The 19410-nt window shown below is 37.2% G+C and overlaps 2 protein-coding genes across 3 annotated transcripts; one reads left to right on the top strand and one right to left on the bottom strand.

The window, feature by feature from the left end:
- The first annotated feature begins 114 nt into the window (after positions 1-114).
- LOC113765208 (inositol 1,3,4-trisphosphate 5/6-kinase 4) lies at positions 115-6263 on the top strand. Of its 2 annotated transcripts, none has more exons than XM_027309299.1 (9): positions 115-306; positions 544-615; positions 972-1174; positions 1798-1951; positions 3190-3303; positions 4361-4423; positions 4722-4867; positions 4977-5130; positions 5590-6263. In XM_027309299.1, the coding sequence occupies exons 1-9, from the start codon at positions 301-303 to the stop codon at positions 5779-5781; spliced, it is 1104 nt and encodes a 367-aa protein (XP_027165100.1). In that variant the 5' UTR covers positions 115-300; the 3' UTR covers positions 5782-6263. The 2 variants fall into 2 exon arrangements, with proteins under 2 accessions (XP_027165100.1, XP_027165101.1); XM_027309300.1 differs by lacking the exon at positions 115-306 and having other exon boundaries at positions 327-615; positions 972-975; positions 1053-1174.
- Positions 6264-6422: 159 nt separating this feature from the next.
- On the bottom strand, positions 6423-18079 carry LOC113765207 (serine/threonine-protein phosphatase 7 long form homolog). Its single transcript, XM_027309298.1, has 12 exons — positions 17932-18079; positions 14263-14399; positions 13532-14191; positions 13283-13458; positions 13106-13193; positions 12573-13007; positions 11386-12489; positions 10827-11288; positions 10565-10711; positions 9639-9746; positions 9270-9434; positions 6423-7120 (listed from the first exon to the last, which is right to left on the bottom strand). Exons 2-11 carry the CDS (start codon positions 14383-14385, stop codon positions 9309-9311), a joined length of 3429 nt encoding a protein of 1142 aa, XP_027165099.1. The 5' UTR covers positions 14386-14399; positions 17932-18079; the 3' UTR covers positions 6423-7120; positions 9270-9308.
- Between the last annotated feature and the right edge of the window lie 1331 nt (positions 18080-19410).

The raw sequence follows: 19410 nt of genomic DNA, 5'->3' as shown, positions 1-19410 counted from the left end.
CAGAAATTTTTTTTTAAAGAAAGATATGAAAAAAAATATATTAATGACGTAATTTGCCTGTCAAAGCTGAAGTGGCCTTTATTGTAACAATCTTAGCTAAACGAATTAAGCCCACTGCCAAACGCATTCCACTCCAACCCGATTGATTGATAACTTTCTGCTTTGTTCAAGGAAGCTTTGAGTTTCCGGAGTTCATCTTCATCGTCTTCTCCTTGATTAGTGCTCCTCATTCCCCTTCTCCTCCTGCTGTTCTTCATTGAAGGGTTTTGAAGAAGACAAGTTTGGCCTAGAGATTTTAGCATGGAGGTTAGTTTCTTCGTTGTTCTTGGCGTACTTTTATTGCGTTAATTTGGTGCAGTGGACGGCGGTTGTTTGAATCATGGCTGGAGGCGGCCATGACGAAGCCCTTGTGATACCATTTCCATGAAAAAGCCTAGAAAATGAGATTCTGGGAGTTTAGCCATTGAATTCAATCATCTCATTATTAAATTAATGATCTTTCATATGAATGCTTGCTTGATTCTCATCTTTCTGGACAAATAGGCAGAAAGCAAGGAGAACATCTTGGTGGTCGGTTACATAATGAAGCCTTCTCGGAAAGAAGATTTTGCTAAGGTCAGTTGGGACATGTCTGTGGAAGTCTTTAGGTAGTTTGGAAGATGTATGATTGGATATGGATTTGATTGCGTTGTTGGGTCTGGCTGGATCAACAACGATAATGGCCTTTCGAATTTGGTTCATAACTTAGCAGTTATATGTTCCCTTGAAAGTTGAATTACGATGTTGCCATATATACGCCTTTGTCATTGTCCGATTACAATGCATGAATAGAAGCACGGAGGAGTAGCTAGCTTTGATTTAATTTTGATCAAAATGACTCTCTGGGTTCTGCTTATATGTTGAGCTTGTACGTGTCAAATTTATGTCTGCCTATGCCAAAAGATGCTTATTTTCGGTGTTTGGATTTGCAGAGAGGTGCATTCCCTTCACATCCAACGCAAAATGGGTTGATATTTTTGCCCCTTAACTTTGAACTTCCCATATCTTCTCAGTTACAACAAGTAGATGTGCTGCTTCACAAAGCAACAGATGAGATTGTTGATGTTAAAATGAGTAGCAGTTCGGAGTTTGTTGACAAAATTGAGTATACCAAGGGCATGCAGGATTTACAAAGGTAACCTAAACATCATATGGTCACTTATACTTTATGTGACTTAACTTCATGTGGATGCTTTTGTTTTAATTTAAGAGCTTTATAAAGACACATTGTAAAGTTAGAACTATCTAGTTTCAACAATTTTTTCCACGCTGGTCTTTTTAATTAGTATGGAAAGAATCAAGGCCTGACTGCACTCTATCTGACCAGTAATCGACTTTCAAATTTATATCAAGCACCAGCAGAAATGCTTTCAGATATTTATTAGTCCAGAAATCTTTGTAGTTTACTGAACATTTTACCTGTTTTGAGCAAGATGATAAAACTTTTTCTCTAGCGGTTTCCTATGTTCCCTCATGTATCTTGTGCATGTCACATCCATGCCTATTGCATTAAAAAACAGTAGTCTTTTAATTTTTTTCCCACTTCTATTTCACTTGAATTATCCTCTGTTTTGTGTACTGCAGATGTTTGAAAAACTTTATCTCCAGCGGTAACCTATGTTGATAAAAGACTATTGTTCTAGCTATTTGGTAATTGCAGATGTTGATAAAAGTATGCGAGAGAAATTTTCAATCTGCTGCTCTTGAATAAAGAAGTAGTTAGCTGCGGTTTATGTATTCTAATTATGAACTTTCCAGGTACACTGAGAGCCATCCAGAATGCTGTGTGATTGATCCATTTCCTAACATTTATCCTGTACTGGATCGGCTTAGAATCCAACAGATCCTATTTGGTTTGGAAAATCTCTGCATAAAAAGCTGTTACAGAATCAGGGGTCCTCGTTTTCTCAAGGTTGTTTTGCTAGAATATTATCTATGATATGTTTATATCATAAATAATATCTAATCACAGTTAAGAGTATTCTCTATGGTGTATCATTCTAATAGTATGTGCTGTGTATTTCCTGTAAGTTCATCTCACTATCTTAGTATGTTCCGTTTTCTGTTTATTACATTAATGAGAATGTTAAAACTATAATTTACACCTTATCTCCTAACATGTGAAAAACAAGTGACTGCCTTCTTTCTGAAATGTTACTTACAGAAAACATTTGCTGAACATGTGGTGGAAATGAGTGATCTGATTTTGCCTAAGAAATGAAAACACAAGGGTATCAAATTTCGCTTGTCTGAGATTGTCTCTCCTCTTTTGCTTAAACGTCCAAGTAGAGACTAGAAATTCTCTTTGCAGTGCTAATTTTTGGCTTCAATACAGGTTATTCCTTTGAAACTCTTGTTGGAAAAGAAACCAGAGGCTAGTGCTAGCAAAATCTCTATTGGATATGCGGGCCCAAATTTTCCACCTCTTCACTCAGTGGGGTTTGAGATAATTAAGACATTCTAGTCATCTTGAGGTGAAAATTTCGACTAAATAAGTAGATATGTTTAAATATTTTCCCTAATTTACACAAGTAGACTCTTTCTCAAAAAAGAAAAAGTTTCGGTACATCTCATGGTGCGCTATCCCAATTAATAGTTGTAACACTGTATGCTTTCATGCTAAAATCCTACATATGTGGACAAAAGTACACACCATTAATATTGGAATAATTTGCCATTCAAAAGAAGAGCGATGAGCCCTGATTAACTTTTTCTGGAGATATTGTAAATCACATAGTATTCCATTTCATGTAGATGCCTGTCAAGGAATAGACTATCAAGACGTAGGAAAGTCATTTGAAACAAACAAATAATGTGTAGACAGGGGGTTGCTCAGGAAATTAGGACTGTGGTCACATAGATTTGAACCTAGATAATTAGGATGCCACCTTTGAGTCTTTCGTCAGTGTTTGACATCACACTAACAGACTGACATGTATCAAAGTTGCCTAGAAGTGGAGTGAACTATAATTTCATATTACCTAGTCACAATAAAATTATCTTTTGAATGCAGTTATATGGATAAACTCTGTGTTACTATAAAACTGCCTGATTCTTCATTTTCTAATTGCTTAATGGGTGGAAGTGGGTGTTGTAGAGTCTGCTAAACTTACTCATCAGTCAGATTACTTTATGGGATTCATCGTGTAGGTTAATAGCTTTGAGGAGCCCAATTTGGAACACAGGTTGTTTGAAGCCAAGCTCTCATTTCCAAATATTGTGAAACCTCAAGTTGCTTGTGGTGTAGCTGTTGCGCACAGCATGGTAATTATCAGTTCAACATTCACCACTTTTGAGTGCATATTCTTGGAAACTAAGAAAGCTTGGCAAAGTAGGATATGTACAGTTGCAAAAATGTTTTCTTTAGCTTTCTTTTCATTATGTGTATATTTTTCTCAATATTCTTCGAATATCAATTATCAATCCTGTGAATTCGTATATGAAATAGCAGCTTTTTGCGTATTAAGGTCGAATTAGATGTATATGTTGCTTAATGAGGATTGAGATTGATGAAAATGGAAAAAAAAAGAAGAAGTTTTTGACTTCTAACTCAGAGAAGTGATGCTTTCTTAGTTTTATGCTGCCATGAGTAGCTGCAGCTCTCTCTTTTTTTCCCCTCCTTTTGGTAGATGTTACCTGGTTGGAGATTAAGCTGCTGTAGTTACTTCAGCTTTGCTAGCCCAGGTTAAATAAGAGACTGGTATCTTTATGTTTTAGTAAAAATTTTGCCTCGATTGTTTGCTAAACTGTACCGGCAATAACTGTTTACTAGAAGTTATGATATCAAGTTTGCCCCTATGAAATTAGATCCCCTTTTTGCAATTATATTAAATTGGCCGGATTTTTTTTATTAAGAATTTGCTTGCATGAACATTATCTCTTATAACTTAAAAACTGAAAGCAAATATACAAGTCTATCTTTTGGAGCTTTCAAGTTCTGTCTCAATTATTTCAACATCTCAAGATAGCCTGGTTGTGTTAGTTGAAATTTGAAATTAGAGACAGCTAGTTGCATGAAAACTTACCCTACATTAAAGCAGTATTTGAGATTCTAACAGTTTGATTTGTGCAATGCATGTTAGGAATCACCAAATCTGACTTCCCAAGTACAAAGGGGATTGCAAATCTCCCCTGAAACCTAAAAAGCTTATAAACTTTTATTTGGAAATTCTTATGTCAAGGTGGTCCTTTTCTTTTGCTTGCTTAACTTGCGTTAGTTACTCTTTTGCCTCCTCTTTAATTTTTTTTTTGACTGATGGAGAGATCCAGATTTATTGTCACTTTTATCTCTTTGTGACTTTTGACTTGCTGTAACTGGCAGGCGATAGTCTTTAATATGGAGCAGTACAAAGGCCTGAATGTTCCCCTTCCAGCAGTTGTGCAGGTAAGCCAGGAACTGTGGGGACTGTTGATAAAAATTGGTAAAGCTTTCTTGTACTGCAGCTCACTTGTTCGTTTTGTACTTGTATTGCTAAAATTTCTGTTGTCATGCATATATATAGTTGTATGTGTCTTATGTACAAGCATCTACAAAGTAGTGTCATGATGGTTTACCACTTACTAAAGTTACATGTTCATAAAACCAATTTGAGTTGTCTTATGTGATTATCATGGAACATGTCACGCTAAGCATGGCATGTAGACATTGACACAAGGGGATTAGTACTCATTTGAAACTGCAGGAATATGTTGACCATTCATCCTGTCTGTTTAAGTTCTATGTCCTGGGGGAGAAGGTTTTCTATGCAATTAAGAAGTCTACGCCTAATGCAGCTACTTTGATGGGCTTACCAGAGGCGTGTGATCTCAAGCCTATCCTCTTTGACAGGTACTCCATTTTCTTGATTTCCTATTCTCATCTTTTGCCATGATACTAGAACTGTTCACATGAATGAGAGCATATGCAAACCTTTCATTACTGCTGGCATTGCTTGCAGCTTGAAATCTCTACCTATAGACAAGAAAAATCAGCAGGTTGAGGATGGGGTGAGCAGTGCTGGAATTCAGCAACTTGACCTCGAACTCGTCACTGATGCTGCAAATTGGCTCAGAAGTGTTCTCAACCTTACCATATTTGGCTTTGATGTTGTTGTGAGTTTCTGTTTCAACTCTGACCATTTTCTACGTCTATCATTTCTACTCTCATCTGACCAGCTGTATTTTACACAATGAATTCCACATGATTGTTTGCAAAAGGTAGGATTTGCTTTTTATGTGGTATATTTTCAAGAATTCATGGGCATGATTAAGGAAAGTTATAATCTCGTTCAGGCACAGTAAGAGGAAATGAAACAAGGAGAGTGGAAGCTCTTGTTTATTATTGATGTTGTGATGAAAAATCAAAACTTATTGCTGTAGCGTGATCTACCAAGTAATAAAATGCCGGTAATACTGTTTAGGCCGTTGTGATCGTTAAACTCTCATACTGCTCCTCTCAATCATGGGTTGATAGATTTTGTGTAAGGAACGACGGAGGAAACAAAAACTGTCTACAGTTTAATTTCCATTATCCTGTTGGAATTTACAGTTTTGCTTCGTTTAAACTTTCAGATCCAGGAAGCCACAGGCGACCATGTCATCGTCGATTTAAATTACCTGCCATCTTTCAAGGAGGTCCCAGATGATGTTGCAATACCTGCCTTCTGGGAAGCTATAAAGTGGAGATTCAAGTCAGAAAGGGGTCAAAGAAACTCTTCCTTGGCACCTTCATCTGCTGATAGCAATATAGTTTCATTTCCATAATGTTCCTTGCTACTGACTCGTAATGGATGAAAGCTTAAGAGCACTGACAGAACATTTTTGTTGTTTGATTATCAGAAGTCGAATTTGCCACTGACTCAAATTTCACTGCAAATTATTCACATCGACTCTTCATTGTTTATTTGAACCTTGGACGATTCTTGAATTCTAAAACAGTGATCCCATCACTTTTTGGCTGTGGGTGTGAAAGATTTCTCTGAGGATCCCCAGGTCGGAGAATATATTACAGGCAGGACTAAAGAACAAGATGGGGAAATCTGGGCAGAGCCTTGCCGACAAAACTCGAAACTGTGAAGGCTGTTCATGCATGCTCCAAATCTCTCTTTTAAGTGCTAGGCGGATGAATGTCTCGTTTGGCAGTAATTAGATTCGTGTTTTTCCCACCTTCTTGGTCTTCTTCTTGTGGCTCTCGAATGATATACCACCAAGGACATTATTACTTCATGTAAGGCAATTTGCACTGAGCTGGCAGATGGTCCAATTTTTTCTAGCATTCAATTATGATTGCATGATAAAAACCAGGAAGCGATCTCCCAGAATCTGCTACTGAAACCCAATGAACAAGAAACAAACATTGATGGTTAATGAGGTCATACTTAAATATCAGGATGAGGTACAGAAGATGGCCGGGGGGTAAGATTTTTTATAAGCTGTCACAATCAATAGGCAGCAACTTCATAATTTTACTAAACAAAGTCACAGAATCTGCCAGAAACAGCTTATGCAGAAGGCTAGGAACGCTTATTGCAGAAATCCGGTTATGTAGCAATACAGGAACCAAATGCTGCCAGAAACAGCTTATGCAGAAGGTTAGTGAACCGTAATAAATGTACAACCACCTTTACTATTTCTATTCTTGCAGAAATCCAGTTAGAAGCAAGGCAGGAACGAAATGCTGCACTGGTGGACTGTCTCTCAGCTTCATTTACCCAAATCTTAATTGGGTGTTGGAAAGAATCAGGCGACGTGGACAATTCCTTACTCCAGCTTCAGAGGAGCAGAGGCTCTGTTGTTTTGCACGCCTAGAGAGAGAAACTCCAATGGGTACTGACGCCCGTGCAAACTGATAACTTCCATCAAATCAAGGCTGGAATACTCTTTTTGCTACCAAAAATTCCATACCTTGCCTCTTTTTCTCCGGTTCTTGAAAGCCAGTGAAGTTCCAGTAACACTTGTTCACACAAGTTACAGGCATATAACCCAAAAGGCAAAGGCTGAAATAGCAAATACTGGAACTACTCTTAACAGGACTTGTTCCTTCATAAGCTATCAAATGGGGCACTGCTGCCACCAGTGTCCACTTCTTCTTGACTTATGCTGCCTAGAAGAAGAGTGATCATCATCAAAATAAAATGAGGAAATATCCTACAAAGGGGGGAAAAAAAGAAAAAAGACAAGAAAGAAACACCACTACCTGTCCCTGGGTTTGTGTGTAAATATTAAAGAGCACAAGAGAGACTATAAGGTAAATGCAAAAAAAGAGCAGTTCCATTAATTGAAAAGGAAAGTAGCAGGAGCCTAAAAGACAAAGCTGGCTGAGGATGCAAGAAAAATGAGAGTCTAAACTCCAAAACACTCGGTCGAGAAAATCAAATCCAGATTACAGGAGCTGTTTCAATATTAAAAGATCCAGCAGACAACTACAGCTGTGTTGATCATCTTAAACCACACAATAATTGTTAGTCCAAATAAATCTTGCTTGTTACTGGGTGCTATACAAGCCACTGTAAAAGCAATAATTTCTTTACATGTTGGGACTTTCTTCAGTGGAATAGTTTGGTCTGATTAACTCTATAGCTTGCAGATCCAAGCCCGAGTGAAATTCAGCAGCTTTCTGCAGTTCATAATCGCAAAATGGTTCACAATTACTAGTGATTTTGAAAGGAGAGATGGAATCTTAATTTGGATCAGCAAAGAACATCTTGCCAAATTAATTTACAAGGTAGTCAACCCAAGATTATCTACCATTATTCCTCTTGTATCCTTTCCCCTACACCCCAAAAAGTCCTCTCCCTCTCTCTCAGGCAGGCACAAAGGCCATCAATTAATACCTGAATGCTTAGCAACATAATCAGAGCTACTATCACTTGACCTCATTTTGCTTCCAATCTATCCTCTTCAGTGTTGCATCACATCACGACTATTCTAAATTCATTGCAATAAAAATCATCTACTTTTCACTTTTGGATTTCATATTTCCTGTACCTCATCCACAGAACCTGAAGCTCAGATTAGGTGTAAACCTAAATCTAAGGCTCACAGTTAACCCACAGGAGGAAAGCTTTTAGGTGAGCATGAGCAACAGCTAATCAAATATTATGTCATTTCTCTTATATTACCCCAATAAGGACTCCTTGCTTGCAAAATAACATATACTTTTGTTAATATCTACAGAAATGACAGAGACCTCCCTGGAGGTTTGCTGTTATTCCACATACCATCCTTGTGTTCTTGGAGTGACACCGACCTCCTCTGTCAATACAATCAGTTAAATGGTGTCTAGATAAGTTTTGTCTAAAGTATTACGCCCCATCAGTTTAAACAGTCTCTTTTCCTGCCCTGGCCTTTCTCCCCTTCAACTGATCCCTCTACTTTTTGAAACCCAATCCAAACCCTGTTTGTTCTCCCATCTCACCCTTTCCCATCACCAATCTTCTCCCTCTCCCATCTCCCACCTGCTTTCTCTGTGAAATCTCAGCTGCCCATCTCCTCCCTTTCCTGTCTCATCTCTCCCAACTCATTTGGCTTTCCTTTCCCCTAGCTACTCCTTCAGTTCCTGCTTCTTATGCCACAACTGCACCCCTGGTCCTGGAATTAATCCTGCATTCCCTTCCTAAGAGTAAATTGTTTATACCTTATTAGGTTTGACAGATGCTAGATTTTGTACTTAGACTAAGTCAGTAGAATTTTTTTTTTTTTACTCATTAACTCACAATTATTGGGGTTAGTTAATGTGGATATACTGAATTCCAGTGGTGGACCCCTTTATATGGATTTTTGTTGAATTCAGAATTGGTTTGGTTAGCGGTTGCTTAGCCTCCAGTCCATGCTACCAGAATTCTCTACTACGCTGCTGCTGCAACTATAGTTGAAGAAGGAGGACAAATAAAGATATGAATACAAGCCACATATTAATCCAAGGGTTTTAATCTTTTTCTTTTTTGAGAAGGAATAATTTTATTCAGAGGCACCAAAGGGATGCAACCAAAGCAAAACAACTAGTTATCTTCTTACACAATAGCAAGCCCTATCAAAAGTATCAGCAAAAGATAGTGGCTTGAAAGTACAAACATTTGAAAATGCAACTGCATCAAAAAGGACTCGTATACCTTTGGTACTAAGGAACAAACTTGAATACCATTGTTATACATGCAAAGCAAACCAAGTATGAGGAATCAAACATTTCACAGCAATATAATGTAAAACGACATTAAAGGAGGAATAGTGAGGAAAATGAAAGAAATCTGCACCTTGCAAATTTCTTGTGGAGAAGGTCCTCCAAACTAACATTAATGAGGGCAATTTATTTCTTCATCAGAACCACCAGCCAAGTCCAAATCTTCATGCGAGCTACTTGCTAAATTCCCTTCCTCACTTGAACCAGCGACATTTTTGTAATCATAGTAAGCATTTGCCTGTCAGTGAAGTAGAACCTAAAATTTTACGACGAGACGATAATCAAGAATACCCCATAAGGAAAACTGAACAGAATATCTTATCTAACCACACTCCCTAGGCAGTAAATATCAGTAAACAAAAGTGAACAAGTACTATAAGAAGTAAAAGCTAACAACTTAAATTTCTACTTGGCTCTTTGCCAAGTGAGTTGGAAACAGTACCTTGGGTCTTGGAGTGACTGCTTCAAATATCCGTACAGAGGGAGCATCAAAATCAGGGTGGTCCAAAACAACATATGCTCCCTTATTCAGGTACCTGGCCTCTTTCGCCTGCTATGTAGAAATGTATAAACATTCATGGTGTTATATGTCTATAAACAGGTGCATATATTAGCTTCCATAGTATTATAAATGCCCCACTGCATTAGCTTTGAAGAACCAATTCAACCCTACTTTCAGCATCAGTAAGTGTTTGACCTTAACAACTTCCCTGATTGAGGCTAGCTTTACTAACTTCTCAGGCCTACTAAAACCATCCAATGAATACTAAAAGCCACATTTGAAATTACCATATATATTAAAAAACCACACACATGAACAGGCACAGAAATACAGAAAACATGCATAGAAGATTCTCCAGCTTTACTTTTCTTACCTTGCACCCTAGAAATAATTTCCACTCTATCAAAAAGTGTTCTTAAAGAAGGATTTCCAACTTGGCTGACCAGAATCACAAAGGGAAGATCTATTTAGAGGCCCATACACAATTCCCAATCAACCATATAAAAGAGGCTAATCTATTTTATGGTGTGGATAAATTTCAATGAAAAACTAAAACACACCATTAACCCAGCAATAACTCCTTTTATTCTCACAGCAGGAGAGATAAACACCTGCACCATAACATTTGATCTCTCCAAGCTCTGCTAAAACAATAGGGTGACCATCCACCCAAATGAGAGTCAACTATATTCTAAATATCTAAACATAACATAACAGATCTGTTGAAATGACAAATTTTAATAGATTATATAGGATAAAAATGCTAAAAAATCACAATAAACCACTTGACCCACCAAAATATGTTACACTATGTGATAAAGAAGAGGATAAATGAAATTAAAAAGAAAAAGGACAGAAAAATAAACCTGGAACTGTGGATAATCTGGGGCACTAAATACTGTAATTAGTCTTCCAGCTTCCACATCATGATCAATGGTGTACCCTTCATCTATTCCTCCAAGGCCAAGCTGGTCTTTTCTTACATCAGGACCTTCATGTCCCCTGATAATTAACTGATGCAGGAAAAATAGAGATATCCGAATTGTACATATTTAGATACAAATGTGAAAGAGAAAGTGGAGAAAGGTAAAACCAACCAAAAGAAAAAAATTGCTCTACAGTGTTCACCTTCAAATTTGAGTTCTTTAAAAACTCATCCGTACAATCCGGGCCCCACAAGAGGCCAAAAGATTGTTGATTAGTCTTGGAAAATCCAGGGCTCATTGACGGGGCAGACCACAATATATCACCAATAATTGCGTTCTTACCATTTAAAGGAGGATCTAGGACGAATCTTCTTATTTTCGATAGGTCCTCTAAAGAGCCAATCTCCTTCAGGTCATCTACTGAAGTTTTACTCTTCTTTCCTTTAGTGATGCTACGAAAGAGTCCTCCATGTGTAACATATGTTTTACCAGCTATGACAGAAGAAAGAGGAAGCTTTATAAAGCAACTCAAACATTTTTGGTACACATCTTTTCCTTTTGTCCCATATTTAACCAAAATTTCCTGTTTGAACCCGTGCTTGCTAGAACAAAGTTTGGTCTCATGATTACCACGTAGAAGGTGTACCTTGTTGGGGAAAAGGACCTACAAAAGCCAATGAAATTGTTAGCTAAAACTTTAAACAATCTCAGCCTCTATGGTATAAGCTTATGATGCCATAAGTAAGTTTAACTACTCTTACCTTCCAAGCCAACAAGATAAGAAAGGTTTCGAGTCCCCAAGCTCCTATGTCCACGTAATTCCCATTGAATATAAAGAATCTATCATCATCAGGGTATTTAGCATCTCTTAACAAGAATAGCAGATCATGCAGCTGTCCATGCAAATCTCCAACCACTACAACCCTAGATCCTGGGCTCAATCCGAATTCACCATCTATTCTCAGGCAGTTGGGCTCTTTAGACATGATAGTTGATGCTGATAAAACCAATTGATTGAATACCTCTTCAGGAACCACAGAGGAAAATTGTTCAGGAGGCATGTTCCTAGAGGACCAATCAAGAGCAATCTCCAAATCCATGATCCATTCACGAGTTAAAAGACCACTAGAAGGCCATGATAGGGGAAGAGGTGGACAAGAATGCGGAAGAGGTAAAACTGAGGAGGAAAGTTCTCCAAATACAACTGGTAAGCTTGACGTATTTTTTGAAAGGCAAAGGACTGGTGGGGATCGAGGATCATTAGGCACAGACGGAGATGGAGGATCAATAGAAATTGAGGGACAAGGAGGATCATTAGGCACTGAGAGGGAAGGAGGATCAATAGGCACTGAGGGGCCAGGAGGATCAATAGGCACTGATGGGGATGGAGGATCAATAGGCATTGATGGAGATGGAGAATAAATACGCATTGATGGGGATGGAGGATCAACAGGCATTGCTGGAGGATCCCGTGACAATCCTACTGCTGAGGTTGCTAGAACACTAAGTGGTGAGTGAACTGAAATTGATGCAGCATCTGGTAATGGATGCAAAGTTATATCAGTAGGTGTAATTGGTGAAGCTTTATTAACATTTTTCTTCCTCGATTTCCTTGGAGATCTTGGAGCAACAAGGCCTCTGTGTCTCTTGCGGGGAGGCATATGTGAAGAAGAGGGAGCTGGTGTTGACCTTGATACTACGATCTCAGATGCAAGATGTCCAGCTGGACCAGGGTGCTTCTGCATTGTCTCCAGTGAATTGATGCACATCCTTCGAATTTGTACAAGTGATTGTAACCCCAAATCCTCATTAAATTCCTTGATGGTCCCATCGCTTTTCTTATAGATGCTCACAATTGTCTCTGCCTGAAAAGAGAAAAGAGTACATCATTATAACCCAGTAAGCTTGACCAAGTAATTGAGATACAAAAATTGATCCTAGCACATACTATTGACTTGATTATGTCTTCCTTCTCAACATATCTTTCCTCTTGCTTCTGACTTGGATTCCCAATCCTTAAGCGAGTAATCTCACGATACCACACAAGATAAGGATCATCATCAGCCATTATTCCGTCAAATGGCTCTCCCTGAATGACATGCTGATTACGATCTCTCCAGAGCAAAACATGGTGCAAATGAAGTTTTTCAAAGTCATAACCTTCCCTTCCACGCATGTCAGTCCGATGAAGGTCCCTGCGAGTATCACAATTAGGTGGCTTCATCTGCTTAAGCCCAAACTGACGCATTACTCGGTTTGGAAGATGCCACTCCACTATACTAAAACATATAAGTGGTGACACTGTATGCCAAATTGCTTGACCAGACAAACAATACGATGGCAATTGTGCTGTAACTTCAGGATTGTAAGGTCTCCATATAAACTGAGAAGGAGAAAAGAAGAGAAAGCTCAAGTTACCACAGAGTAAGTGCAAAGGTTAACAAAACAGAAAGTACCAAATCCATAATGCCACTTACTAACCTCACCCTCCTTTAGCCTATCTAGCTGGTTTCTGTAAAGCTCCAGATTGTGTGCAACACCTTTTTTATGCCTGAATCTCTCTCTCCACCTTGTCAAAATTAGATGAAAATTACAAGTTTCATTCACAGGAACATAACTTGTGTTTTTGGTGGAGTTCACCAGCACCAGTTCACTTACCTACTCCCTAAAGGTTTCCCAGGTAAATCATGGTCTCTTTCACTGATAACATGAGCTTCAACATCCTCCACAGCAACAAGATCAGAGCCATTCGACACATCTTCAGTATATGGTGGCTTCAATCTTGGAAGTTTTTTCTCCAAACGAAATGGCAAAAGCCTTTCCCATGCCCATAACTAAATAAAACCAAGTCATCAATAAACCTTCTAATGCCAAAATGTAATACTGCTTATGAGAAAATTCTTTTACCTGCAACAAAATGAGGGGACCACCAATCTCCTTGGCTTTAGACTTACTAGCTCGACACATTTCACGATATAAGCAAGCTAATACAGCACTCCCCCAGCTGAGTTTCCCACATGCCTCTAAATCTCTGAGGAATGGAAGATACATGAGTTTTACCTTAGACTGAGATTTGTCAGGGAACAATAACCCACCGATCATACGCAAAATATGAGCTCTCGCATGGCATAAAATTACAGTGTCATCAGCATCTGATGGAAGGCTCTTAAACCTTTCATTGAGACAACGAAGCCGAAGTCGATTACCATTAAAATCTTTAGGTGGAGGAGTGACTCCTAATAACTCCTGGCACAGAGCCTGCCATTCCTGCATCTTCTTGGAAGACTCTGGTGAAGTGATTGGATCACCATCTATAGGCAGTCCTAAAAGAATTGCAACATCCTGTAATGCGATTGTGCACTCTCCAACTGGAAAATGGAATGTGTGTGTCTCCTCTCTCCATCTTTCAACTAGTGCGGTGATAAGCGAGTGATCTAATGGTAATTGCCCAATGCAATATACACCATAAAATCCTGCTTGTGCAAGATGAAGAAGCACACGCGCATCCAAAGGCTTCATTTTCCAAAACTGCCTATCAGCTCGTCTACATGTTAGTGGTGCCAAATCCTGTCACAGTTTGGCGTTTAGAATCAATATTAAATGTCAATCAATATAGATAATGAACACAATAAAAATACCTTTCCTTTCTCTATGTCACTAGATCGATGCTCAGCCTGCAAACTGAGTACAGGACCCTCACTTGATGCCAGTCCCAGTGCCAATTCTGGCAGATTACCATGGGTCTGCTCATGTTCCTCCATATTCAGAGTTGAACCTACAAGTATAAAACCATTTTTGAAACATAGTGTACTACCATAAGTAGCAGACAAATAGTTGTATGATATGAGAAAACCCATGTTTGGAAATAGCATATATTTCATAGACCCTTAATCACTGGATGTCAGGTACTACCTTTTATTTCATGTCATATAAAAACTATACATATAACATGCAGGAAAGTGTTGTTAAAACTGTTCTAAAATGGTCGTATTTTTACTTATAAGGGGGTCTGTTATTAGTAATATGATAATACCTTCATATTAGGGAGCTAAAAATGCAGAGGCTCATAGGCAAACTTCAAAAGACAGTTAAAGATGCTATTAATAGAAAAAACAAAATTTACCACTCCTGACACACTAACATGGGGATAGAGGGGAAGACCAACCCCTAGTATGCTTTTCACTATTAAAATGGATTTTGGACTGAAAAAGCCTATGTGCTACTTGGAAATTTGTCTATAACAGATGAAAGAAGCAAAACTACCCTTAACAATGGTAAAGTGTACGACTACATTAAAATGCACATAAAATGACAAATCATCCCAAGAAAAGTTCAAAGTTAATAGTCACAAGAACATCCTCTTCCTCCCTTTAAATAAAAGGAAGTGGCTTGGAGGGGGAATCTAAAGCTTTTCCTCTCTTTTAGTCAAAAAACTTTTTGGTTTCACGGTACTTTTTTTCTTCCTTATTTAGCAATTGCTATCCTTGTCATTCTCCAATTCTTAACTGATATGGGCTTGTATCTACATAAATTTGTAATTCTTTCTGCAATGAACAAGTTATACAACACAAACGTCTTCTTCTTATGAGAACATTTGATTATATAATTTGAATATTCATCTAGGCATGAGTAAGGCTTTTGCTAGAATTTGTTTAATTCTACATAAATATTGTCAACAGTCATTGTGCTATTTTTTACATCACCCACACATAAGAATTTACATATTTCTTTTTAACCTGGATATTTCACAAAGTTCCATTATTTCCAGGGCAAACTTACCTCCCTTGGCTTTTAGACAATGATTGCCAACAGCTAGTAACATGTGCAATTGTTCAGATCATGCTTAAAAATTTTTAGGTAAGTAAAAATTCAGAGTGATACATACGGAGTTGAAAATACTCTTTTGCAAAGAGAAGTCATGTGAATAGCGAGAACTTAAACTAACAGCCAAACTTGAGTAAATTTCAAATCAGTAAATAAAATCATGTAGGAGAATTTCCAATTCAGAAATCAACAATAGTTGCATCATCTTATGTGTTAATCTCAGCTAAAGTGAAAAGAAAGCTACACAACCGTCAAAGCCCGTAGTAGCAGTAAGTAACGCAAATTTATGAGCATAATTAGATGGCAATCAGTATTAACAACAATGTAGAGCTCTAGAAACACAATACCTAAATCAATGACTCTTGGCACGTACATTGAAAGTCAAAATATACATAGAAAGTCAAAATAGAATGAAAATGATTATGTGACTCAAGGAACTCTTACAGAAAAGAGTAGTCTAAATAACTTGAAAACTATGTAACACAAATTAAGAAAAAATGAAAAGGTTGAGAAATTCTAACAATATATATAAACCAAAAGAATGACACGCCAGGAGAAGATCCTGACATCATGAATAGAGAGTAAGAGAAAGTTGCACTTGGAAACTGAATTACAACTATTAAGGCATGAGATTAACAACCTGACCCTTGGGCTATAAGTGTTAGTATAATTTAAGGTTGCTGAACATTAATAAAACCCTTTGATTATTGATTTTATCTTCCTTGAGGATGCTCAAGAAAAACTAGCAAGGAAATACAGATTCAAACAGGAAACTTTGAAACTCTGATTTTATTCAAAAGAAAGACTGGTCAAATGAGGTAGTTGAAGAAGTTGATAAACTGACAATACGGAGCTGCCGTGTACCATGTAGCATCAGTAGGACAAAAATGTTGCTTTGTATAGTTTAACATTCTTATTACTGTAGTCAAGTTACATTCCTTATTAGTTGATATGAAGTCAAAGAAATGTTCCCAATGATGAAATAGCTGCAACAAGAGGCAACTAGCGAAAATAAATGTCAAATGGGCAGAACTTTTCAAGGGATTTATGTAACTTTGACGTCTACATGATAATCTCCAGAATCTCCTCTTCTGATGTATAATGAGAAGTACTGACAAACCATAAGATATGGAAATTATTTAGTAAGGAAAGCAAGAAGTTTAGGTAGAAAAACAAACAGTAATTAGCAAAAAAGAAATTCGTCTCAAAAACTCCAATACTATAGATAACAATTCAATGCAACGGACATGCATTATATAATTTCTATGGCCATCCAAAAACAAAAACAGATGCTGCATAACTGTTGAGGTAATTCAGTTAGGATTTTAATGGCCATCTAATTCAGATTGGTACAACTGAGATTTAGAATGTTACAAATTACAGGTGACAAATGACATTAAAGAAAATATCTCCAAAGTATTATTCCAGTAATACCACCAAAGATGCACCCAGTATCAGGTGCTCAAACTAAAGATAAGTTTTACACATTTAAGGCTGGCTTATTTTGATAGCCAAAATTTTATTAAAGCAGACATGATTCGCTCCAACCACTTGACCGTCTAAAATTTATGAACCTGAGGTTCCATCTCAAAACCAATTGGCAGTGAGTGGAAAGACCCAAGATCTCATTAATGTCGCTTGAAATTCTAGAGAGATCAATGGGGGACCTTCTACCTCTTAGCATCATAGATACCGAAAACAACATACTTTTATACAAATGGCTAATTTAAAACATTAAATCAAGAGATTTTTTCCTCATCATACAATTTTAAAACCACTGACTGAGATGTCGACAGTCTACAAAGAGGGCATATACATGGGGGTGTTCGTAAAGCCCAAGCAATCACATAAAGCGTAAGACTTCTATCCATGAGAAGCTCAACTGGCACTAGAACTAATCCTGCACATACATCAGCAGTCAACAAAAAGATAACATTGATCAAGAAACAGACAATGCATAAATCCAACGGTTTTTTCATCACATATATCAATGCATAAAGACTTATCTTTGCTTCCAGGACATGCAACTAGTTAACACACTGAGCTTATTTTACAAGTCTTTTCCAAAACTAGTTTCAGCTTATCAGCCTCTAAGGTAAATGTTACATCTTTAATCTAAATAGTGTTCCAACTAACAAATTCTCTCACAAACCATAGCCCATCATCACTTGCACAGTGAAACTGGAAAAAACACGTTCACCACTGAGACCATGAAAGCAGAAAGTCAGCACGTTTACTGCCATACATATTATCATGCATTCTGAACCATTTCCAGTTAAATAGAAAACGACCCAATAAAAGAAATGAACAAAAACAAAAACCAAACTTGAGGAAAGAAGCATTCTCAGAAGTACAATCCTTTTTCCACATGTAGCATTTCATTGCTAAATTTTATGATAAAAATGATACTACTGTAAAGAGTTGCAAAAAGAAAAGGGAAAATTGAAAAGAAAAAAAAATCTGCAATAGGGTATTTAAGAGACCTGCAGCGTTAAAATGAGAGAACCAACGATTCTCTGCGGATTAGTCTTGTGGATATTGTCTCCGGCGGCCGGTGAAGTATTTGAATTTTGCGGACAATCTGGTGAAGGCGTGAATTGTGGATTTAGGGTTCCGACGCACGCCTTTTAAGACGGAGAGGATTAAAAAGGCGTACGTTTGTTAATGTGACGGGGACAACACGCCTTCGTGCTGGGGTGGAGCACTGAGCCCAGCGTCTGAAGAAGTCTGAACCCACGTTTAATTTTGTGGACCAGATTTACACAAGTGCCCTCTAACTATACTCCATTCACACATTTGACTGCTACATTATATGAAATTCATCAATTCATAAGCTCGTTTAGTGTCGTAGAAGAAGCAAACTCTTATAGCTAGTTTGGGAGTTTAGGATAGAAAAGAAAAGAAAAGAAACCTTAAGTTATGAAAGAAAAGAAAGGAAGAGATTTTGATATTGTTTGGGAGTTTAAAAAAAGAAGTAGAAAGATTTTGGATATATATATCATTAAAAATTTGTTCAATAACCATTTAAAGACATAATTGGCATTTTGAAAAAATTTGTAGCCACTCTTCCCCGTTCCGTCCAAATCAGGCCAAAATGGACGGAAAGCTTTTCTCTATTGTAGCCTCAAAATGAATCTGGTCAAATCAGTCCATTTCATTTCTTTTTTGACATAAAAAATCTCCCAAACGGTGGAAAATTATTTCCTTGTGTTACTTTCTTTTCTTTTCTGGTCAAATCTCTCCTCCCAAACGCACTATTTGGGATAAAAGATTTAATTTATATTGTCAAAAATAAAAGGGTTGAATCCAAATAAGGGTTGCTTATAGTACCAAAATTTTTCTTTTCTAGGAAACAATGTAGGCAAATTGAAAGTTTTGTCAATAGACCTCGAGTACATGATGATAATCTTCTAGCATCTTTTTAACTAAATACAAACTAAGTTTAGGTGTTTAGGCTTATATTCTCAACATTATATGAAATAAGCCTAAATTGATCATAATGGTCCAAATACATTCATTTTCTGTTCTTTATAAAGACTGAAATGTAATACACGTAGAAAGGTTTTGATAAACATTTCTTTTATTGTACCCTTTACATTTGTTATGTAAAAATTCTTGAATTTTTTTTTTCGTCTCCTATCTTTTGAACTTGTATATGCGAACGTCTATATTAACTAATATTCTATCTTATTTTTTACGCACATATTCCTTAATTATATGCAATAGATGAGAACAATATATTAATAGAAAAGCAAAGTATTATGTAGAGAATATTATAACTTAAATTGACAAAAAGTGCTACAAATGTGGTTCTTCTGTCTAGTTTCATGATTAACTCGGGCAATGAAACAAGAATTGAGGATACAATTGTTTGCTCACAAAATAATGAAGGGTGATTTTGCAATTTGATTCATGCATTTAAAAAAAAAAATTGGAAAACTTTTTATATGGCACATTTCTCC

This window comes from Coffea eugenioides, chromosome 3 (assembly GCF_003713205.1).
Source record: "Coffea eugenioides isolate CCC68of chromosome 3, Ceug_1.0, whole genome shotgun sequence".
Classification (NCBI taxonomy): Eukaryota; Viridiplantae; Streptophyta; class Magnoliopsida; order Gentianales; family Rubiaceae; genus Coffea; species Coffea eugenioides.
This window is presented reverse-complemented; position numbering and strand designations above follow the sequence as displayed.